Source organism: Hylobates moloch, unplaced genomic scaffold (assembly GCF_009828535.3).
Source record: "Hylobates moloch isolate HMO894 unplaced genomic scaffold, HMol_V3 SCAFFOLD_4, whole genome shotgun sequence".
NCBI lineage: Eukaryota > Metazoa > Chordata > Mammalia > Primates > Hylobatidae > Hylobates > Hylobates moloch.
Window position 1 is genome coordinate 96,714,235 of NW_026652279.1, and position 24,347 is coordinate 96,738,581.

At 41.5% G+C, this 24,347-nt stretch overlaps 2 protein-coding genes across 5 annotated transcripts in view; both read left to right on the plus strand.

The window, feature by feature from the left end:
- Positions 1-4,483, plus strand: part of LOC131383364 (complement C1q and tumor necrosis factor-related protein 9A-like) — an 11,302-nt gene extending 6,819 nt beyond the window's left edge. Inside the window, exons 3-4 of the mRNA XM_058438159.1 lie at positions 1,386-1,448; positions 3,525-4,483. Of these exons, the coding sequence (XP_058294142.1) occupies positions 1,386-1,448; positions 3,525-4,297 (836 nt within the window). The 3' untranslated portion in view covers positions 4,298-4,483. The remainder of the gene's footprint in view (positions 1-1,385; positions 1,449-3,524) is intronic.
- Positions 4,484-6,161: 1,678 nt separating this feature from the next.
- The window catches only part of MIPEP (mitochondrial intermediate peptidase), a 170,571-nt gene continuing 152,385 nt past the window's right edge, over positions 6,162-24,347 (plus strand). For all 4 annotated transcript variants that reach the window (XR_009213211.1, XR_009213212.1, XR_009213213.1 and 1 more), the window contains exons 1-5: positions 6,162-6,445; positions 9,061-9,234; positions 13,121-13,209; positions 15,569-15,655; positions 19,939-20,002. Coding sequence is in view for 1 of the 4 variants with exons in the window: in XM_032150652.2 (XP_032006543.1) it covers positions 6,257-6,445; positions 9,061-9,234; positions 13,121-13,209; positions 15,569-15,655; positions 19,939-20,002 (603 nt within the window). In the remaining 3 variants the exon portion in view is untranslated. The remainder of the gene's footprint in view (positions 6,446-9,060; positions 9,235-13,120; positions 13,210-15,568; positions 15,656-19,938; positions 20,003-24,347) is intronic.

The window sequence follows — 24,347 nt, forward strand, 5'->3', positions numbered from 1 at the left end:
TGTTGAATTTCTCTCCTCTTTGCTCACCAATGTCCATTCTTTCAAGTTTTACATACTTCTCAGAAGCAAATGTTATATCTGTTTTTTCTATGTAATTCATAGGTATTATGTGTAATATATATTCCTTCTTAGAAGGATATTCAATCAATTGCTCACACTAAAAATTTACTTCATTTTTATCTTATCATCTTAAAGTGTATTTTTGTGTGTGTTTTATACCAAACATATTTTTCATATACTACCTGTGCATAATTTAGAAACATATAAATGTCTACTGATTGGGGTCTGTGTTCATGCTTTGTGAGTCGTGGTTGCATGAACATGAAAGCTCAGAGGCCACCGCTCTAGAGAATGGGAGAAACGAGAGCCAAGCGGGAAACAGAAAGAGGGAAGGAGAGGAAGACACAGGGGAGCAGCCAGTGGAGGGGGGAGGGGAGCGCAGGGAGGGGCAAATGTAGGCAAGAGCCCCCTCCATTCAGAGGCCCCACACTGACCAAGGCCCCACTCAGGAGCGCTGGCGTCCCAGGAGAACAGACATCGTGACAGCAACAAGTCTGCCTGTGTCAGTCCTGTCTCAGGACCTGCAAGCCGGCCCAGCCTGCTCCTGTCGCCCCACAGCCACTTCAGTGGGACTGAAGTATGGGGGTGTCTGCTGCTGTGTGAGAAGCCAGAGTCCGGGGTGAGCTGTGGCCCAGTGAGCACTCTGCTGCCACGGCCCGAGCCATCTTCAACCTGCTGACGGATAGCACGCCAACCTGGGGCTCAGGGGGGCCTGTTCTGAGCACAAGGACCTGAGCGTAGTCAGCAGAGCCCCACTCACCTGATGTTCTCTGCCAGCTTGATTGGTGGCATTTCCCCCAGTCTAAGGCACTAAAGGGATCCTTCCAGAACTCTCTCTTCTATCTTGGGATAGTGTCACGTAACCATAGTCATCTGTGTTTTCATAGGAGGCTAGTAAATCTTCCGTTCCACTCTCCTCAAGAGTAATGGAAGAGAAACAGAGTGAGGAAACCTCCTTGCACCTCCAACATTCAGACCACGTCCCAAGTCCTTGTCACGGGAGAGGAACACAATCATGACAGTCAGTCCCCATTGCACACACTCCCTCCTCATCCTGTCTTGCTGTGTGCTCTAGGCACGTCCTAGAGATTGGCGCTTGGGAGGTCACTCAGTTCATTTCTTAGATCACTTATCCCACGCAGCTCAGCACCCCAGATGCCCACTCATGCCTGCCTCTCTCCACCTGCACTCGTGTGGACGACAGAGCACCCCTCAGGGCAGGGGTCACCCCAGACTCTCCAACACACATGGCTGATGGAGACCAATGGCCAGAAAAATCAGAAACGGAATTTCAATTCATGCCTGTTTTCTGCTTTTCCACCTAGGAGAACCAGGACGTCCCGGCAGCCCGGGGAAGGATGGGACAAGTGGAGAGAAGGGAGAACGAGGTTAGAAGTTCCTATTTATGGCGCTCTAATTCTGAGCTGTCGACTATTTAACAATATCACCATGGACAAGTCCTCCATGCTGATTATAATCTTCCAATAAAGGCAACACAGTTCTTACTCTCCAGACGGGGGGATTCTACAGGGATTGGCAGGCTTTGCAGAGGGCTGGGTAGTAAATATTCTTGACTCTGCAGGCCACACAGATCTGTCACCACTACTTAACTTCCCCTTGTAGTGAAAAGAAGCTGTAGATGCTCCATAAATAAGCATGGCTGTGTTCCAGTGACGCCATATGTGTGAAGACCGAAATGGGAATTTCCCATGGTTTCCATGTATTGTGGAATATTATTTGTGACAATTTAAACATGCAAACCATGGCCAAGCACCATGGCTCACACCTGTAATCCCAACACTTTGGGAGGCCCAGGTAGGAGACTCACTTGAACCTAGGAGTTCCAGACCACCCTGGGCAACATATTGAGACTTTGTCTATACAAACAAAAAAAATTAGCCAGGCATGGTGGCACATGCCTGTAGTCCCAGCTACTCAGGAGGCTGAGATGGGAGGATCGCTTGAGCCTGGGAGATTGAGGCTGCTGTGAGCCATGATCTCGTCACTGCACTTCAGCCTGGGTAACAGAGTGGGTAACCCTGTCACAGACAAAAACCAGAAAAACAAAAAAAAGTCAACCATGTTTGTTTTGCTTGTGGGAGGGAGGCTGAATTTGACCTGTGGCTGTAGTTTGCTGAACCTTGAACTTTGCAGTGGATGAGCACTGAGGAGTGAGACTGAGTTTTTGACTTGGTGCATCTGGCAGCACTGCATGGAGGAGGTAGCACTAGAACTGGTTCCTGATGGGTCAGGATGTAGTCGTAGTGGCAAACTCGTGTAATCTTCACTTTGTGCTTTCCATGTACTGACTCACCGAATGCAATATCCCCAGACACTAGGTAGTTTTATCACCCTAGTTCCATAGGTGAGGGAACAGAGGCACGAGGCTCACTAGCTCATCTGACGTCCTCTGTGCATATGGGGACAGAATGGAAACTTGGCATTTAGCCTCAGAGTCCACACTGGCAACCACGGCTCTTTGGTATGGGTGGGGGTGCAAGGAAGCAGCAAGGTTTCTGTAGATGCTGAATTGCCGGTGGGATAGATGGGTTGGGGCTGGGGTTGGGCAGGAGAGGGCAATGCCTCAATGCAGGCTTTATTTTATGTTCACTCCAGGGAGGAGGTTTTTAGAGGATGTCACATGACTAGGGTTGACAGTTAATCTGCCTGTCTCTGCTCTGCAGTGTTTTCTGTCATGGATTGACATTATTTAATAGCCAGCATGGTAGACTTAGATGGTAGGGTTGTAATTTCTAATGTGAGCCCTGACACGAATTTAGTAGACAGTAGTCAAAAGATGTGTTGGGATGTGTGTGTGTCCATTTGCATGCACGTGTGTAATTGGAGTAATTGACTTTTATTTATTTTTTTGAGACACGGTCTCACTCTGTTGCCCAGGCTGGAGTGCAGTGGTTTGATCATGGCTCACTGCAGCCTCAGCCTCCTGGGCTCAAGCGATCCTCCCACCTCAGCCTCCTGAGTATCTGGGACTACAGTTGTGTGCCACTGCACCTGGCTAATTTTTGTACTTTTTGCAGAGATGTGGTTTTGCCATGTTGCCTAGGCTGATCTTGAATTCCTGGACTCAAGCAGTCTGCCTCTCTTGGCCTCCCAAAGTGCTAGGATTACAGGCGTGAGCCACTGAGCTGGGCTGGAGTAATTGAATTTTATTTTCTTATTTTTTTTTAATTTTTATTTTTTTAGAGTCAGAGTATTGCTATGTTGGCCAGGTTGGTCTTGAACTCTTGGCCTCGGGCAGTCCTCCTGCCGTGGTCTCCCAAGGTGCTAGGATTACAGGTGTGAGCCACTGCGCCCAGATGGAGTAATTGAATTTTAAACTCTGGGCATATAGTGAACCTTTGCACTACTTTGTTTCATTTGTGAGCTCCATTATAGAAAAACCAATGTTGTTCACAAGGGAATCTTTCACAAACCATCTCTTTATTTGCTCTTTCTCTATTTAGGAGCAGATGGAAAAGTTGAAGCAAAAGGCATCAAAGGTGATCAAGGCTCAAGAGGATCCCCAGGAAAACATGGCCCCAAGGGGCTTGCAGGGCCCATGGGAGAGAAAGGCCTCCGAGGAGAGACTGGGCCTCAGGGGCAGAAGGGGAATAACGGTGACGTGGGTCCCACTGGTCCTGAGGGGCCAAGGGGCAACATTGGGCCTTTGGGCCCAACTGGTTTACCAGGCCCCATGGGCCCTATTGGAAAGCCTGGTCCCAAGGGAGAAGCTGGACCCATGGGGCCCCAGGGTGAGCCAGGAGTCTGGGGAATAAGAGGCTGGAAAGGAGATCGAGGAGAGAAAGGGAAAATCGGTGAGACTCTAGTCTTGCCAAAAAGTGCTTTCACTGTGGGGCTCACGGTGCTGAGCAAGTTTCCTTCTTCGGATGTGCCCATTAAATTTGATAAGATCCTGTATAACGAATTCAACCATTATGATATAGCAACGGGGAAATTCACGTGCCACGTTGCTGGGGTCTATTACTTCACCTACCACATCACTGTTTTCTCCAGGAATGTTCAGGTGTCTTTGGTGAAAAATGGAGTAAAAATACTGCACACCAAAGACGCTTACACGAGCTCTGAGGACCAGGCCTCTGGCGGCATTGTCCTGCAGCTGAAGCTCGGGGATGAGGTGTGGCTGCAGGTGACAGGAGGAGAGAGGTTCAATGGCTTGTTTGCTGATGAGGACGATGACACAACTTTCACAGGGTTCCTTCTGTTCAGCAGCCCGTGACAGAGGAGAGTTTACAAATCCGCCACACCATCCATCAGAACCAGCTTGGGATGAGCTTATTCAGATGGTTTTACTTTACTAATTCCTCCAATTATTACAATAATCATGAAAAGGTGAAAATGGAAAAGTTATTCCCAAAACTGATTCTGTGTAACTTACTATTTTTCCAGGAGTAAATATTTAAGATAGCTGCATGGTTTATTCTAATCTATTTCACATTTCTTATCATTCCTATTATCTGAAGAATCCTTTGCCTGTGCATTTCTTGTGGGAAGAGTGTTTTGATATCATTTTAGTGCTCTGAGGAGTCATATGAAGATGTATCCCTCATCTGTGTTTTTCTGAGGATTTTAAGGGGAAAGTAAAGGGAAATGTTTATTCCATTTAGTACTAGTAACAGCTTTAGGCTGGTGATGCTGTCACACTCCAGAAAGCTGTAGACACTGCTCATTTTGTCTTTTTAAAAAAAATGTATTCTTAAGTTCTGGAATACATATGCAGAACGTGCAGGTTTGTTACATAAAAATGTGCTGTGGTGGTTTGCTGCATCTATCAACCCATCACCTAGGTATTAAGCCCTGCATGCATTAGCTATTTGTCCTGGTGCTCTCCCTCCCACTTTGCTCATTTTCTAGCCTAGGTTTTAATCACCGTTCTATCCAACAAATCATTGTTTGATCATTATTTGCCAGACATGAATCTCTACTTGTTTTCTAGGACTGCCCTAATAAAGTACACAAACTGGGAGTCTTTAAACAACAGAAATGGACTTTCTCACAGTTCTGTAGGCTGGAAGTTTGAGATCACCATAGCAGCTGGGCCATGCTCCCTCCAAAGAGGATACAGGAGGATGCGGCCTTGCTGCTTCCAGCTTCTGGCAGCTGGTGGCAGCATCACTCCAGTCCCCGCCTCCATCTTCAGGTGGCTGTCCTCCCCCTGTATCAGCCAAATTTTCCCCTTCTTACAAGGACAGCTTCCCTAATCTAGTATGACCCATCTTAATCATATCCGCAAGCTCCTTATTTTCAAGTAAGGTCACATGTACAGGCACCGAGGGTTAGGACTTCAGCATCTCTTTTGGGAGACACAGTTCAACCCAATCTGCCCTCTGGTTCCCAAAACTGATTTCCTTCTCATGTGCAAAATACATTTTCGCACCATCTCAACATTTCCAAAAGTCTTAACACTTTTCGTATCAACTCCTCTCACCATGTACATCATTTAAATAAGCTACAGAGGAGACTTATTGTGTGACACATCGTGTCTCTCCATCTGTGATTCTGTGAAACCAGACAAGTTAATCCACTTCTAAAAGACCGGAGGTTGGGGCGGGGGTGAGACAGGCATAGGGTAGACAATCCATTCCAAAAGAGAGAAAGGGGAAGGAAAAAAGGGTTCACGGGTCCCAGGCAATTCTGAAACCCTGGAGGGAAAATCCCATTAGACTTCTTTCACTATTTCCCATCTAAAATTTTTAACTGACCTATGCAAGAGTAAAAAGATACCGGACAGAGACATCAAACAGAAGTGCAGGATAAATTTACTAAGAGAGTAGGTTAAAAGGGAAACTTCTCCTTCAGGCCTATGGTAGGCATTTCTTGTTTACTCAAGTACCTGCCGTCTCTCAAAGAATATCTAATGTCCACTGGAATTCGCATATGTCATGATTTTGCCCGCGCCCACCCCAGTCCCTTGGGAGTGAAGCGCAACCCTAGCCTTTCCTTACTCTGGACACAGGGGGCGGTAAACCGGGAGGGCGGCCGAGAAGGTCAGGGGGAGCGACGCTCTTGCTCTCTGGACGACAACGTGCCCACGTCCTGAGGCCGCGCCCAGACCCGGAAGCGCGGCCGTCACGTGGGGCGGCGTGGGCTGCTGCCTTGGAAACGCGGAGCCCGGGCTCCCAGCAAAAGCGCCAGGGCAGGGGTTTGCGTTGGAGGAAGGGACTGCTCCGGTGATAGAATGCTGTGCATCGGAAGGCTGGGCGGCTTGGGAGCCAGAGCAGCAGCTCTGCCGCCCCGGCGGGCGGGCCGGGGAAGCCTCGAAGCCGGGATCCGGGCCCGAAGGGTCAGCACCAGCTGGTCTCCCGTGGGCGCCGCCTTCAATGTCAAGCCCCAGGGCAGCCGCTTGGACCTGTTCGGCGAGCGCCGGGTGAGCGGCGCAGGAGGAGCTCCCCTCAGTCCCCGAGCTAAGCCGACCCCTGCTCCGCGCGGCCAGCGACACTCAGGGCGAGATTGTTTGGGCCTGGGAGGAGGCGGGCAGCGAACCCACCTTTTACAGTGGCGTCTTGTGTGCGCTCTCGATGACGGCAAGGTCACCTCTGCTTTGAGGGGCCGGGTTTAGTGGTCTCCTCCCCAGAGTGTCGGGTGCAGGAACTGCTTCTGCATGAGCCCCTTGCTCCACGTGAATCTTGAATAGTTCATCCTGGCAGCGACGGTGAATTCGGCCTGCCAGGACCCGCCCTCTGCATACACTCAGGCGTACCCCCGCTAAAGCCCTTTAGCTCCAGCGCTACAGTCCTGCCTTAAGAGGCCTATCCCTGTACGTTCACAGGCGGTATCACATGGTCTTTTTGCAAGGACACAGCTGCCTGCAGTCGAGTAATGGTAATTTCATTAATACCTGAAATTCCGTCACCTATTAATTTATTTCAAAGCTTTGGGCTTTCTTGTTTTAAAACACAAAACTCTGTTGAGACGAGTCTCACTTCCATAGTGCCATGGAATTGGTCACTTTGATTTCTTACCCCAGGAAGTCACTAGACTGCGTTGTCTAGTGAAAGGTGAGAGGAAGGCAAGGTTGGAAAGGACTTACCTGATGCCTGTTCTACTTGGAGTTTGTACATTTTGTCCGTTTTAGGTTAAGGATTACTTTTATTTTTGCCTTTTAAAATTTCGTTATACTGTATTGCCTTATAAAGAGAAGTCTAGGGTATTGTCGCACTGAGCTAAAGTGTGTGATTCTTGTCTCCATTATCAGCTTTGTCTTAAAATTATTTCGTGTGAAATTTACTACACCACCTTCCTTAAGGGTATGTAGTGTTGGTATTAACATAGTTGGTGTGAGGAGACCTGCTTGTAGGCGCTGAGCAGAAAGACGTGAGGGGAAGCCTGATTTGGGGTGGATGAGATTTAACTAATTTTAGCTTTTATTTTTCCCTTTTGTATCATGATATTCGGCACTGATTTTAAAATTTGAAAATAGCAGATTTTCAAATTTTAGAGTTGGTTTTTGCCTTGAATAAAAAAAAGGCTTATTCAGTTTAGCATTATGGTCACTGGTAATCCGAGAGTAAGAATTCCCGAGAGCAATATGGGCAGGTTGTACTGGGAAGTGGAAGTAGTCTGTGCTTGAATCAAATTAAGTCAGTATAAAGATGACATTTGTTTTTGGTTCTGATTTTCCTTTGTCTGCCACTCACTTTCTTTTATTTTTTTTTTAACTTGTAATATATTTTGAAGAGAGATCACTAGCTTAACTTCATCCATCCCTTCTTGTAGAAACAGTAGGGCTTGTCAGGCCTGAAAGTTTACCTGCTGGTATTTCTGAAAATCTATGTGTTAAGCACCTACAACGTTGATTAACAAAGCCTCGCATCTGCTCTGGTCATTGGTTTCCTTCATTGAGTTCCCCCGTGTGTTAGATGGTCTATTGGATAGCTAGTTAAAGAAATGAAGGGCAGGGCTCATGGGTCTGGAAGCTCACCTTTACAGGAGAGAAGACTTTCAAACAGATAAGTTGTAATAGAGAAGTATGGAAAAGTGTGGGCCTTACAGATGTACAGAGCGTGTTCGAGTTCTGTCTTTCCCAATATTAATTTGTGACCTCAGACAAGTTTTTTCTAACCTCTTAAAGCATGCGTCCTGATCTATAAAAGAATGATACTCTGTTCTGTAGGATTGTGTGATATAAATGAGAACCTATGTAAAGTAGCAGGCACACTTCATGGTATGCGGTAGGTGCATATTAAATGCTTTTTTTCCCTGCCTTCCTGAGTGTGCTAACAAGTGTGATTGAATAGGTAACGAGAATGGTCATTCCCATTAGATCACTGATTTTTGTTTTTATCAAGATATTGAAATGTCTTTGGAACGTATACAATTTGCTCCCAGTTTCAGCCTATGATTTTAATATGTTCATTAAATTTTTCTAAAATATCTATTGCTTCATAGTCAACTCATCCTCCCTATTTGATAGTTGTAGAATAATTGGTACTATGTACTGAGATCTCACTCTTTCAGATGCTGCTGTTAGTACTTTACATATACTTAGTACCTGTGTCCATGCTGTAAGGTATGTATCGTCGTTCCCATTGTACATGATGAAAAAAATATGAGGCCTAGGAGGAGAAATAACATGATCAGGGTTATAAGCTAATAATAATTATGGCTAACATCTATAAATGCTCTGTGCCAAACACTGCTTTTTATATATATATATATTTACATATATGATCTCATTTAATCTTTGCGGCCACTCTTAGGTTCTGGAGAAGTGACAGTTGGATTTTGAACCCATACCATTGTTGTTTTTTTTTTCCAGAAAATAATTAAAAATTGAAGAAAAATTATGTTCTGAGAACATTTTTAGTGTAATTTATGTGGAGTGATATGGGGAGTATGATAGTGGTATCCGTGATGACAGGTATAACATGATACACCAATGAAAGCCAAGATGTCCTTTGTGATAAAAGTAATTTTAGTAAATATAAAAAAAGCACAATTTTGAATTTTGGTTATAAATCAGATGTATTCTTTGGTTCTAAGGGTCTTTTTGGAGTTCCTGAGCTGAGTGCCCCAGAAGGATTTCATATTGCACAAGAAAAAGCCTTGAGAAAGACAGAATTGCTTGTGGACCGTGCGTGTTCCACCCCACCTGGGCCCCAGACCGTGCTGATCTTCGATGAGCTCTCGGATTCCTTGTGCAGAGTGGCCGACTTGGTAAGATGCTTTGCCTCAGACTTGAAGCTACCTCTCTTTCAACCTGTTAAAATTTAAGTGAAATTTATCCTTTGTTGTTTACCATTAATATTAGATTATAAAGTTAAAAGTGTCTGAAACTATTTGAGATCCATTGGGTATAATTTTTTATGATGAAATATGTCATTAGGAATGGGAAAATATTATAGGAAAAGGTGGTATTTAGGACTTGTACTTTAATATGTATGTTTAATAAAATATACATGTAATATATAATGAATGAATACTAATATAGTAAATATTTGCTACATTTGGGTAATATATATTTACATATATATTCATTTGACAGAGATTCTTCATTATGAAGGCTTCTCCCAAAATTCTAAGAACACTTTATGTGTACATTTACAACAAAATTCCCCTTTTTCTTTTTTTTTTTTTAAATAGAGACAGGGTCTCCCTGTGTTGCCTGGGCTGGTCTTGAACTCCTAGCCCCAAGTGAACCTCCTGCCTCGGCCTCCCAAAGTGCTGGGATTATAAGTGCGAGCCACTTCTTTTTCATAAGAGGTGTGAAAACCAGTTTTAATAAACCTTTTCAGGAATGCCTTTTTTTTTTTTAATTAAAAACCAAGTTTTCGCATCAAAATGATTGTAAAGTTTTTTTTTTTAACATTTTAAATTTGAGATAGAAGTGTATACCTAGATCTCTTCACCAACTAGGAAATCCATTGCTGAGATAGCAAAATTTTCTTTTTTTTTATTTTTAATTTTTGTGGATACATGTATATATTCACGAGGTACATGAGATGTTTTGATAGAGGCATGCAATGCATAATAATTACATCAGGGAAAATGGGGTATCCATCCCCTCAAGCATTTATCCTTTGTGTTACAAACAATCCAATTATACTCTTCTAGTTATTTTAAAATCTACAATTAAATTATTATTGACTGTAGTCACCCTGTTGTGCTATCAAATAGTAGGTCTTACTCATTCTTCCTGTGTTTTTGTACCCATTAACCATCCCCACCTCCCCCATACCACCCTGCCACCCTACCCAGCCTCTGGTAAGTTACATCCTTCTACTCTTTATTTCCATGATTCAATTGTATCTATTTTTAGTTCCCACAAGTGAGTGAGAACATGTGATGTTTGTCTTTCTGTGCCTGACTTATTTCACTTAACATAGTGACCATCCATGTTGTTGCAAATGACACAATCTCATTCTTTTTTATGGCTGAATAACACTCCATTGTGTGTAAGTACCACATTTTCTTCATCTGTTCATGGACACTTGGGTTGCTTCCTCATCTTGGATGTTGTGGACAGAGCTGCAACAAACGTGGAAGTGCAGGTATCTCTTCAATATACTCATTTCCGGGGAGCAGGATTTTCTGTCAGCCTGAAGGATCCTACTCTTGGTTACTCTTGTCAAGGAAAGCAGCACACACAATTTAAATAGTGATCATTTATGATCTTGTCTACATGGTATAGAACTACATAGGTTTTTCCCTCACATTCAGTCAATGTTGAGCACCTACTGTGTGCCAGACACTGTCTAGGCACGAGGGATACATGCAGGAATGAAACAGACACAATCTCTTACTTCATGGAGTTTATATTCTGGCATTAACTTGTTTTTGAAAATTTAGGCTGTAGGCCCTTTCTACAGCCTAGTTAGCTGAAGAAGCTTTCCCTGGATGAGCTGAGGTAAGCTTCTCAGCATCTCTCCATTTTCACAAGAGGGAAGAAAGGCACTGGGTGATGAAGGGATGTGCCTGCTGTCAGCTGGCCAGCATGTGGGGCAGCTGGGCTGCCAGCCCAGGCAGAGTATCTGTCGAGCTCCTCTTCTTTCTCCTGTTCCAACCATTTCAGGGCTGGCGGCTGCTCAGGTCTCATGGACCCTTACCTGGAAAGGTTGCAAAGTTTGTTAGCCTCTCCATCTTTAAAAAAAACATATACTTGTTTTTAAAATAGAAAAGGAAAATCTGTGTCAGTGAATTTCACTGTATCGTCAGCCCTCCAGATTGGGGGATCTGTGGAGTCAACCAACCTTGGATCAGAAATATTTGGAAAAAAAATTTGCATTCATATTGAACATGTACAGACTTTTTTTTCTTGTCACTGTTCCATAAAACAATACAGTGTAAGAGCTATTTACATATTGTTTACATTCATTAGGTATTACAAGTAATCTAGAGATGATTTGATATATGGGGTGTGCTGTGTGTCGGTTATATGCAAGTACTACACCATTTTATATCAGAGACTTGAGCATCTGTGGATTCGGGTATCTATGGGAGGATCAAACCATTGTCCATTGATACTGAGGAGTGACTTGGCGTGGCTGTCACAAATCCCAGAATTCACTGTGTATTTGTTGTCTTAGTCTTCATCTTAATCAGTATTCTAGGATTTTTTTCTTACATTTTTGCTTTTGGTCTTCACTAAAAGATTTTAACTTCTCTGCCCTATATCTTATTTTGACATTTTTAGTATTTATCATGTATAATAATATCTCATTTTGAAAACTTAAAAAAAAGATGTGATTTATATATGTAGTTCTCTGGGTATAAAAGCACCTTTCTTTGTTTTGAATTTTTAAGATATTACCTGCCAGTAAGGTTAGTACTGTTATAAGGCAATCGTTTTATAAATTGTTTTTCACCAAATAGTCATTTTATTTTGTTTTCTTTTTTTAATACAGTTTTTATGTAACAGAACTGTTTTCCTCATCACTATTACAAATCAGTTTTTAATATGTATGCTAGTGTTTTGAATTTTAATATTGATTATAAATTCACAACCTGTAGATTAGTAATTTGTAAAAAAAAAGTTGTAAATTTACGTAACTCATTTTTCAGGTACTTTGGTACTAATGTTATTTTATCGTTACCAATTGTTACAATAAATATACCAAACTATGGATTTAAATGTTTTGGCATTAAAAGCTATTTGATAATAAAATTAAGAAATTTTATCTTGTGGTGATTTTATTTCATGTTATAGTCACACATTTTCTTGGCAAATAAAGAAAATATGTAGTGTTTTGTAGTTTCTCTGCTTTTTGTTACAATTGACGTGAAAACAAAAATTTAGTTTTACATCATTTTATCTTTTTAAAAAAGAATTTCACTCATTTTAATTTCTAATGACTTAAGTAGCAGCAGCAGTAGTAGTTGTATACAGTATTACATGGAGACTATGAACTTATATTTTATTAAAAGGACTATAAAGAGACTGCCTTTGTTTTCTGCACAAAGACTGCAATGTAGTTAAAGACTAGAATGTAGTTAAATGGGTTTTGAAACTATACGATGTGTCAGTTAAAAAAAGCCTCTAAGAATTGTTTCTGGAGATACGTTAACATGTGAAAACCATACTGCAAAGAATTTTAGCCAGAAAGTTGTAGAATATTTGAAACCAGTGTCTGCTCTTTTGAAATAAAGAATTAGAGGGCATGGTGGTGGGCACCTGTAGTCACAGTAGTCACAGCTACATGGGAGGCTGAGGCAGGAGAATGGCGTGAACCCGAGAGCCGGAGCTTGCAGTGACCTGAGATTGTGCCAATGCACTCCAGCCTGGGCGACGGAGCGAGACTCTGTCTCAAAAAAAAAAAAAGGAAGAATTTGCTTGGTGTTTATATTTGAAAGAGAAAACCTTTTCTGAAATAAAGTTAATAAAAGTCTTTTTTGGAATGAAACAAACTTGGCTTCAAGGAATAACAGAATTAAATGTTCAGAAAGAAGCTGCTTTGCTTTACTCGCTTGGGAAAAAGTCAGTAATGGAAATGCATAGGGCAAGCCAATGGCACATCTTAAAACCCAGTTTTCATTTTCACCCTCAGATCCTGGAAGAAAGCCTCTCATCAAATTCCCTTTTGGTTTTGTCTTTCCCCTTTATTAGGCTGATTTTGTGAAAATCGCTCACCCTGAGCCAGCATTCAGAGAAGCTGCGGAAGAAGCTTGTAGAAGTATTGGCACCATGGTAGAGAAGTATGTGCTGTTCCCCTCCCCACCTCCGTGCCAAGTCCTGGGTGATCCGGTTTCATGGACTTATGCCGTAGGCAGTTTTGTCCATAGCGCTTGTCCCCCACCCAGCAGGGTGGGAGGTGTGTGTGACCAGGGGTGGCCGGAGGGAGGGCTCAGGACAGGCCATTGGTTCACCTGGCAGGCGGGCACTGGGCCTTGGGGCTGGTTGTCTGTTCTCTCAGTCATTTCCTTGTCTGTAAATGGGGTCGAAAAGTTAACCCTGCCTCAGGGTCCTTGTGAGGGTTGAATGAGATCAATGTAAAGGTGTCACTTGATAATCTGAGATGGCAGACACCCAGGATTCTTGTCATCACCATTATCACTTACCTTAAATAAGGGCTTTTTAGTATCCTAGTGGCAAGTTGGACTTACTAGATTATCGCTTGATTAAATTGCTGTTGCATTGATGGCTGTGGGCCACAGGGCGAGAAGCCAAAATGCTCTATAAACAGTGTCCTTGTGGTCCCTGTTGAGTTGGAATTAGGGAGTCTAGGGAGGCTGTAAAAGTCTGTGGGAGGGCTGGAGCAGGCTCTGGCTGAGGCTGTGATGGAGTGAATTATTTTAAAGTGATTTGGGGGTAAATGTAAGTGTTTTTAAGCCACTTATGAGAGTTCTATAGTGCTTGTTAAAATAACTTAATGGTGGACAGTGCTGTATTCCAACACACTTAGCTACATGGCACCATGCCAGGCAGTGTATAGCGCTAGGGAGAGCCCTGGGCTCGCCAGCATGGATTTACAACAAGTAAAAGGGGGTAACATGATAAGACAATTTAATATGCCAGAAATTGTTGGAGGAGGAGAGGGATGGCTTCTCTGATTAGACGAGGCTTCGTTGGAAGACCCAACACTTTAGGATGTGCAGCTGCTGCTTTTCCCCAGGTCGCCAACATTTGTTCACTTTGGCACAATCGTGTGTGACTTTTCCCATAGCCGCTGAAAACCAACTTGCGTAATGGGATAGAACTGGGCCCTGCAGAGTGCAGGCACTGGGCATGCTGACAGGGCTGAAAGTGGGGACTCCCTGGGAGAAAGCTTTGCCTCTCGGGGAAAGGCCCCTGGAAGGGAGTCAGCAGTGGGCTGCCTGCTTGAGGCGCTCTGCATTCTGTGTCCTGCCGAATTAGACATGGGCTGGGCTCATGGACAAGCACTCTTCATTTTGTGGGAGGACAAATACAGACTGAAGTATGGGCTTTATCTCAGGGTCTTCCAACATAAAACATACTGGGAGATTTCCTTAAACCTCTGCAGTTGGGGCAGTGCGGGCAGCCTCTGAGCTACTGTTCCTTTGCCATGGAATGGTTCCATGGGTGAGCAGGTTAGGAGGCATGGGTGAGCAGGTTAGGCCTCCACGCTCACTCTCTCCCTGACTTCTGGGATCCATGTGTGGGAGTCTGGCCCTTCTTGGTGAGTGTTTTTTTGATGAGTAATGACTATCTACGTTTCACTAGCATTTGGGAAGGCCCATGAGAATGGTGACAGAAACCCTTCGATTCATATAAATCTTCAGTGTTTTTTTGTGAACCGGCTGAGGAACAGGAGTATCCTTGAGTCTCTGAGTAGGGACTGGTGAGTGGTTCTTAAAACCTTATCCCTCCTCGAAGACCTACCCAGCAGGGTGCAGATTGTGTCTAGACCCAGCTCACTATTTAGCTCTGAGGGGGTCATGGCATTTGCATTTAGGGAAGAGGACTGGGTTCTCGCTAGTGGTACTATGGGGTGGGTTGGGACCACTGCGTTGGGCCCTTTGCTCTCTGGATGCACAACTGCTCAACAGTGGCCATGGTTCATTCATATAGGAAATGTGTGCTGCACACATGATCTCATTTAATCCTCACGGCAGCCTAAGGTCTAAATAACGTGTCCAAAGTCCCAGGGCAGTAACAGGGCCAGTCTTGCATCCCAGTTGCCTGGCTCTGAAGCCTGTGTCCTGAGCTCTCCCTTACAGTGTTTTTAAATTTAAAAATTAGCTGGGCGTGGTGGTGTATGCCTGTAGTCCCAACTGCTTGGGAGGCTGAGGTGGAAGGATCACTTGAGCCCAGAAGATTGAGGCTGCAGTAGGCTGTGATTGTGCCACTGCATTCCAGCCTGGGTGCTGGGTGACAGAGTGAGACCCTGTCTCCAAAATAAGGGAAAGAAAGAAAGAAGGGAAGGAGAAAAGGGAAGGAAAGAAGGAAGGATGGATGGTTACACTGTTCCTAGTAGGTTATGCTGTTCAGCTTCTGGGCATGTGTGTGGTACAGTCTGACACCATTCTTTTCATGTAAAGTTAAAAATAAGGTATTAGAAAATCATCTAATCTTTTAAATTTCTAATTTTTCTAGGTTGAACACAAATGTGGATTTATATCAATGTTTGCAAAAATTACTAGCTGATAAAAAACTTGTGGATTCCCTTGATCCAGAAACAAGGTAGTCACTCATTTCTTTGCCTTGGTTGTGACTGTGACTCTAGAGGTGAGGTTGGGAGACTCTCCCTCAGGGTCTCTGTACTTGCAGCCTCTGCTGTCTGGAATGTTCCTCTCCAGGTATCTCTATGACTCCTGCACTTTCTCTAGGACTCCACTCAAATGGTGCTCTCTTCCAAAATCTTTACACAGGGTCAGACTCTACCCTCTGATCTTGATTTATCTTTCTTCATAGCCGTCATTCCTTCCAACGTATCCTATTTGTTTATTTGTTCATCATCTATGTCATGAGACTGCAAGCTCCTTGAGGGTAGGGCTTGGTCTGTTTTGTTCCCAACTGCATCCTCAATACCTACACATTCACGGCATGTGGTCAGTGCTCAACTAATGAGTGGACTCCTGTAGACAGTTAATAATTACACTTAGCTTTATGCTCAAAGTTCCATAATTGATACTATCAGAAAATATAAGCAAATTGATTTTATCTACTGGGAGGACGTCAAGATCCTTGTAATGATTTGCTTTGGTTCATTTGGCTACATTTATAAATCTGCATCAAAAAGGCCTTACTTTTAAATCAACACATTAGAATATTTGATATAGGAACCTAGATATCTTATTTCTTTGCTCAAATGCAATTGTGAGTGGAGTAGGGTTTGTCCTTAACCTGCTTATAATATGTACGTCATAACACAGATTAGTTTTTTTCTCAGTTTGTTCCTGTTTACGTTTTATTGGTGGGACACTTCCTCTGACAACCTGATTCTTTCTGATCCTGTTTCCTTCTACTATTTTGTCTTCATATGTGGCTTATTGACCCCAAATGAAGCCATTTTCCATAGGGACCAATTGATCATCCAGTTTACTGTTAATCTAATACATGAGCAGCATGGTATGTGAGTAACTCAGTGTTTGAGGGGTTATTTTCACCTGCCTGGCAGGCATGCAGGTACCTAGTGGTGTTTCACTTTATCAGTCCTGATGCCCAGGACACTAGTAAAACTAGCTGTGTCATCACAGCTTTATCATTTAAGCTTTGTTGTTATATTAGCAAAGCAAGGAAAAGTTGAATGCCTATTAATTGTGCCAGATTTATACCAAACTGGTACTGACTTTAAATAACAACAAAGAATGTTAAAAATAGAAGGTTATTCATAATCTCTATTTACTGAAGATCGACATGACCCTGTTTGTGTATAAAGAATTGTAGTGGACTAGCAGACCATTTTAGATAGAAAGGACTTGTAGTGATAGGATACACACCACATTTCTAGATACTATTATAAATGCCAGTAGGAATTTTTAAATAATAAAATGATAAATATATTGGGGAAAATAAACTGGGTAGAATATCAACAGTCTAGCAAAGAAAAGCAACTTGGAAGTAGGAGAGAAGAAGAATTTGAAGTAATAATTACTGCAGTATCATGGCACTTAGATATCATTGAGTATTGGCTAGCACCCAGAAAGAACTATATTTTAGAACCATGCATATGGCAAAATATAAGACAGTGGCTAAAACAAAGAATTATAGATTTAATAAAGTCTTGTGAGTTAATGTACAGAGGAAATGATTTAAATTGAGTAACTCGTCATGTTATTCTTAGATTCAGTCCTTGAAATACTAGTTCTCTGAGATGTTCAGAACTTTTCTCAGAATGGTTCCTTCAGTCAGTAAGTTTGGAAATCTGATGTATCAATGTATTTCCCTGCTGGAAGAATTTTAGTAGTTTAGAGTCTCTGAGAAGCCAGGCCATAAAGAAACTTGTTTAACTTGGGTTTTTTCCAAAGCCATTAAGAGCTTTCATGTATGCAAAGACTATAATAAGCACATTCTCCAGAAAATATAATGGAGGGAAAATCCTAGTTGCAAGAACAGCCAAAGCTGTAACACACATTGGAATGAACTTGGGAAGGTAGAGTGCAGAACCGCAGCACACACACCACCTAGGAAGCATGCAAGCGACCGAAATGGAGAAACATGCTGTATTCTTAAGGAAGAAGAAAGCTCAGTAATGTTTATTACTAAAAGTTTAATGCTACCCAATTTATAAAGAATTTTTTTATTGTTACTTAAAATGATTTTGAAGTCATAGAGGATAAATATGCCAGAACAGGCAGGAAAACTCTCGTAAGGAAAAGTACTAAAAAGGGACTTACACCAGATAGTAGAACATATAAAAATGCTGTATTTAAAGAGCATTATACCTAAAAATGCCAGAATAGTCAATTAGATCAATGGAAGAATAGAGAAATTTTAGACACAGGTGCAGATATACATACAGTAAGACTATTTGGTATGTGATAAAAATGTCATTTCACATCAGTAGGGAAAGACTTGGTTTTCAGGAAATGTTAGACCAATGGATAACCATTTAGGGTAAAAAAGTAGATTGATGAAAGATTTAAATATTTTTAAAAGAAATTATAAAACTAGTGGTAATCTTGGGATGTGGAAGGTCTTTCTTGGCATGATACAAACTCATACCACAGAAAGATTTATTGATTTTTATTATATAAATGTTGCAAACTTTGGTATGGCAAAACGCTTCCACATTCAAAGTCAGAACACACGAATGTTGACAAATGGTTCTTATATGACAAAGGGTTAATATATTAACTATTTTAAGAGACCTTTCAAATTACTTTAAAAAAAGAAGAAAGAAAACCCCCCTTATAGAAAAATGGGCAAAAGATTATCTTTGTGAAACTCTCATTTCACAAAATAAGGAATAGCAACAGATGGCAGTGTGCCACAGCTGTAACAGTGGCAACAAGTGTGAAGTGGGTGGAAGTGCATCTCTAGAATGGAACTGCGGGGTTGGACATTGGCTTCAGAGCTCGCTAAGCCCTAGTTTTCTCCTTTGTAAAAGGGAAATAAGTACTTCATAAGAATCATATGAGATGTAAGGGAAATAATTTGTGTAAAGTGCTTTGCTCTGTACCTGGCACGAGACCCACCACCATTAAGGAAAGACAGAATGAAGCAAAACTTTGTCAGCCAGCAGCTGACAAAGTTGAAACAGAATGAGAATAGTACTTCTGGTTTGGGATGATGGATCCTCTCTAGTTACGGGTAAATTGATAAGTCTTTATGGAGGAGCATTTGGTAATATGTATCAATGTGCATACTTTTTGATTAATTTCTTGGAATTTATCCTAAGGAAACAAACAAGGATTAAAAAATGTAGCAAGAATTTTTATTATATTGTGGTTCATGGGAGTGGGAGAATAACAACATTTGCAGTCTATATGACAACACAAAACAAGCATGAAAAGCCAACTTTTTGAAGAACGTTTAAAGACATGGAGAACTGTTCAATGTTTGTGATACAATTTTACAAGAAAAAGCAAGATACAAAAGTATATACAGTTGGGACTTAATTATTCTAAATATATAATATAACATTAAAAGTAGATGGAAAGGAAATACGAGAATTTTAATAGTCATTATCTTTGATAGGATTAGTGATTTAAAATGTTTCATATGTTTCTGCAAAGTTTTGTTACATAATACAAACCTGCAAACAGTTTTGTTACATAATAGACCTATATTGTGTAATACGATAAACGTACACTATAAATTTCCATTCACGGTATATTTGACGTAATAATCAGGAAGGTAAATATATCTATTTTGAAAACCCAAGGAAAGCCAAAAGAGTAGATCAAATATTTGATTATTTCCATTCAATGTTGTTGGTTTTTTTAAAAAAAAAAAAAATACCATTGACCGAAAAAAAAGGTGTTACACTTGAAATTGGTTCCAAGCATGAAGCAGGAGTAAAAAGAAAGAAAACAATTCTCATTAGCCAAGAAACTCAGCTTCCAGCACAGCATCAAAGAATTTAATATTCTAAATAGCTGCTACTGGCTGGAAGAAAAACTGAAAATCTCATGCAGAGGGCCTTTGAAAAATTGTCCAAATATAAAACTTTTATGTTTTTAATTATGGGGATTTGGATTGAGTTGAAATAAATAATTATTATGGTGGCTTTCACAGGTTTGTACTCTCTGAATAAAGGAATAAGCTCTTACATGAAGAGCCAATCATAATTATCAGTCAGATAGATGTTTTGCCTGATGTTAGCCTTAATATCTGAGGATATTAAGCTCCTTGTTTAAAACAGTGTGTGTGTGTGTGTGTGTGTGTGTGTGTGTGTGTGTGTTTTGAAGAAACTTTTGGCAGTGAGGCTGAAAAAGACTGATTTATTTAACAAAAAACCACAATTTTTTTGTTAGCAATTTTTATTACCTGTTATAACCTGGGGCTCATTTCATTTATAGGCGAGTGGCTGAACTGTTTATGTTTGATTTTGAAATTAGTGGAATCCATCTAGACAAAGAAAAGGTACATCTTTCTTCTGTTTTTTTGACTTTTTCAGTTTTACTAACATTTAGTTGATACCATTATTGCTTGAATATATTGCTTGAATTTGCATATTGCAAAAATGTGCAGGTCTTTTATCTGTTATGAAATTCTTCTATAGATTGTATTTGAATGTAACCCCCTCTCTGGAAGTTGACCATGATAATTCAGAATTAAGACAGACTTCAGCCAAGTGGAGTGTTTTAGATAATCATGGAATTAGGATGAGATAGGCAATATCAGGAAAGACTGGCAAGTGAATGGGAAAGCTGATGTCATTGAAGATTGGTAGTACAGGGAACATCACTAAGACCTTACATAAGTCTAATTATTTATATTATACATGTGTTCGACAGATGCAACAAGCATAGATTACACAGTGTTTACACTGGGATGAAGGGCCTTCTACCTAGTCCATCCCCTTCATTTTACAGATGTGGAAACAAGACAAAGTGATTTGTTCAAGTTGCCATCCTAACTAACAAATGGCCAGTGTTAGTTCTTAAAATTTCTAACACTGGCCATTGTTCTTTCCAGCGCATAACATCCTGAGAAACCAAGTGCCCATTTCAGTTGTAAATTCAGAGTTGGAGGAACAGGAGGGACTTGACACCATTGGAAGTTCAGCCTGCCCCACAGTCTCCCCCACTCACCTGCAGTCTAGACTATTATGGCTTTTTGTTTATTTGTTTTAAACAGTAATACATTTTTCCTAGTAAATATGGTAGAATTAAACCACTTACCTATGAAGAGATTAAGTTATCAAAATATCTGGAAAAGTAGAAGGCAGGGCCTTGGAAATATGTATCACATACAATAGATGTTACCATTTTGATAGGTGCTGAGTTTGAGTAATGCTGTAACCCCTCACACATCTGATGTGTTTGTGTGGCATTAAAGGCTCAGCATGTGATTCCTGGTCTGACCCTGCGCCAGGACGTGCCTTCCCAGCAGCCCATGAGGCTTATCGGCTCTACTGTAAACTCACATTGCCTAAAGGGACCACATTTGCCCCTTTCCAAATCAATTCTTCATTAATACTTCCTGTAAAATAAAATTTGGGAGTTAGTTGTATTCTTTCCCTTCCTAATATTCTCATATCTTCTAACCAAGTCCTTGCATTGTTCCTACAGTCCTGCATCTGTCTGCCTCCCAAAAGCAAATCACCTTGATTCTTATCACCAAACACCTGGGCTGTTCTAAAGGCCTCTGTCTTCCTAACAGTGATTTAACATCAACTGAGTATTTGCTATTTTAAATCATATGTTTCTCATCAAATTCTCACAACAACTTTGAGCTTGGTGCTACTATTATTCCTGGCTTTTTTTAGACCAAGGCTGTAGAGGTTGTGGGACGTTATTTTGACAGACTCCAGAGCCTGCATGGCCAGCATGTCACCATCCTGCTGGTCAGTCTTCCCCGTCTGTGAACATTGGATTAGTTTTCATAAAGTATTGATTTGTTACTCTCCTGCCCAGAATCCTCCTGTGGACTTCCCATTGTCTAGTGAAGTTAACATGTAACAAAGAGCTCACACTCGTGGCTGTGCTCCGGCTGTCAGCCCCTCATACACAGTGCCCTCCCCCATGTGTTGTGTGCTGTCCTCCTCCTAAGCCTGCTCACCAGGTTTCCTTGGCTGAAGTCCCCATGGAGGCTTCATCCTCACGCCACATTGCGAAGCTTTTATCAGTCCCCCAGGTGGAATTTTGTATTCATCCAAACGTATTTTACTTATTTCACTCATGTGGCATTCTTCTTTACCTTTTGTTGATGGTGATGCTGTTATTGTTGTGTTGCTTATCTAAATTCTAGGCTTACAAAGGATCAAGAACATGGATCATGTTTTTAAATGCATATTAGTTTTGGGCTCAATAAAAGTATTGAGTGAATGTATGACAAATCATAATAATGCTAGCTATCATCAAGTTTGATATCTTCAGAAGGAAGGTTGCTAGTAGAGAATCCATGTGAATAGTTTTGGTTTTTATGTATCCTCATGCAGGATGCTTTTGAAATTTTGCTGACAAATAATATATGTTCAGTTTCACCAGCATAGACATTGCCGCTTTTATCTAACATATTATTACAGTGTAGCTCCTCTTTCCCAGGGAGCAGCTCCCAGGGAACCCCTCAATATTGAATATGCAACTAAAGTAAACCTGCTCAGTTTTTCCCTTGTAACTTCCATGTTTGTTCTCAAAGGTGCTCCACTAGGACAGGATATAAAGTAGACATGTTCCATTTTTCATAAGAGAGACCATGAAATAAACCCATCAACAAAATCTATAAATCATCAAAGCCTATGTCCTTTCCAGTTCGTTTCTTATTTAATTTTTTTTTTTTTTTTTTTTTTTTGAGACAGAGTTTCACTCTTTTTTCCCAGGCTGGAGTGCAATTGGGCAATCTTGGCTCACTGCAACCTCTGCCTCCCGGGTTCAAGCGATTCTTCTGCCTCAGCCTCCTGAGCAGCTGGGATTACCGGCATGTGCCACCACACCCGGCTAATTTTGTATTTTTAGTAGAGACTGGGTTTCTCTGTGTTGGCCAGGCTGGTCTCAAACTCCTGACCTCAGGTGATCCACCCACCTCAGCCTCCCAAAGGGCTGGGATTATAGGTGTGAGCCATTGCACCCAGCTTTAATTTTTAAGGTCTCATACAAATATAACTTATAAGTTTAACTGTAATAGAAATGTTTATTTTTAACATTATTTAATAACACAGAAATTTCATAGAATTTTTGAAGAGTTCAGATTATTGTGTATTTCATTGTTACCACAGAATGATGAAGTGATATGCCTGGCAGATCATTGAAGTCGGCATGAACTCGGTTTTGATTTTTCCAGAGATTTTATCAGTTGATAAAATCTTCAAAGTAGTTAATTTTATCACTTTTTTTTTCAAAGTGAAAGTTTTGAAGAAAATTTTGGAACTGTAATGTGATTTCAAAATCTTGTTCATCTTTTTTGTTATTCCACTTGTTACCATTAGGTGGTGATAAATGGCCGTATCAGAAACAAAATAAGCAAAGAGAAATCTGGACTGTAAAGAAATGGGAGTCTCCTAAAACTTTTTTCCATGAAATTTCAATTTTCTATATTGAAATTCTGGGGATATTGATATATACTCAATTTTTTCAGCATCTTATCAAGCATGCCTCTACATCATCTATGTTTATGTTTAAAAAGTATATTAGTATTATGGCTTAATCATTTTTTAGGAGCATAGAACTGTTTAGAACCTGTTAATTGCTATCTCCTCTCCCAGAAAGATTTGTGTACACTTTCACCTGAAGCCCACCGTGAGCCCAGTGCGGAGCCTGTCTAGTTTTTTAGTAACCAATAACTGAAAATTCATATGCAGAGCCTGTCTAGTTTTTTAGTAGCCAATAACTGAAAATTCAGCCCTTCTCCTCCAGTCAGCCTAATTATGTGGTTTCTAGTTTATATTTCATCTTAAAAGCATTTATGACAACCCCTTTGCTAATACACGTTTTCTCAGGTGATTGTGTGTTACAAAGGTATGACTGCAAGATTAAACCTAAGCAGATGTGTCTGCACCATCCACATCCTCATCACTGACCATTTGAAGGCCTGGCAGGAGCAAGGATCATGTGCCACATGGCAGGGACACGGAGTAGAAGAAAGGACCATGCCCTGGGGCTCCAGTCTACTTCTTAGACTTCACTGTATCATTCTGTAGCAGCTCAAGCACATGCAAAATCAGAATTTTTTTCCCCCCTGAGACACGGTCTCGCTTTGTTGCCCAGGTTGCAGTGGTGTGATCGTAGCTCACTGAAGCCTTACCTCCTGGGCTCAAGTGATCCTGCTGCCTCAGCCCCACAAAGGGCTGGGACTGCAGGCGTGTGCTACCACACCCGGCCAAAATCAGAACTTTTAAAATGTGCTTCCCCCTTCTGGAGGCTCACTACACTTTTGCAAAGAACTGTATTTTTTTTTTTTTTTTTTTTTGAGACAGAGTCTCCCTCTGTCTCACAGGCTGGAGTACAGTGGTGCAATCTCAGCTCATTGCAACCTCTGCCTCCTGGGTTCAAGCAATTCTCGTGCCTCAGCCTCTTGAGTAGCTGAGATTACAGGCACGCGCCACCACGCACCCAGCTAATTTTTGTATTTTTAGTAGAGATGGGATTTGACCATGTTGGCCAGACTGGTCTCCAACCCCTGACCTCAAGTGATCTGCCCTCCTTGGCCTCCCAAAGTGCTGGGATTACAGGCGTGAGTCACTACACCTGGCATGTGTTTTTCAGTGTTGTTAATTTCAACAATTAGTTATATAACCTAGACATAAAATAGAACTAGAAGTTATGTA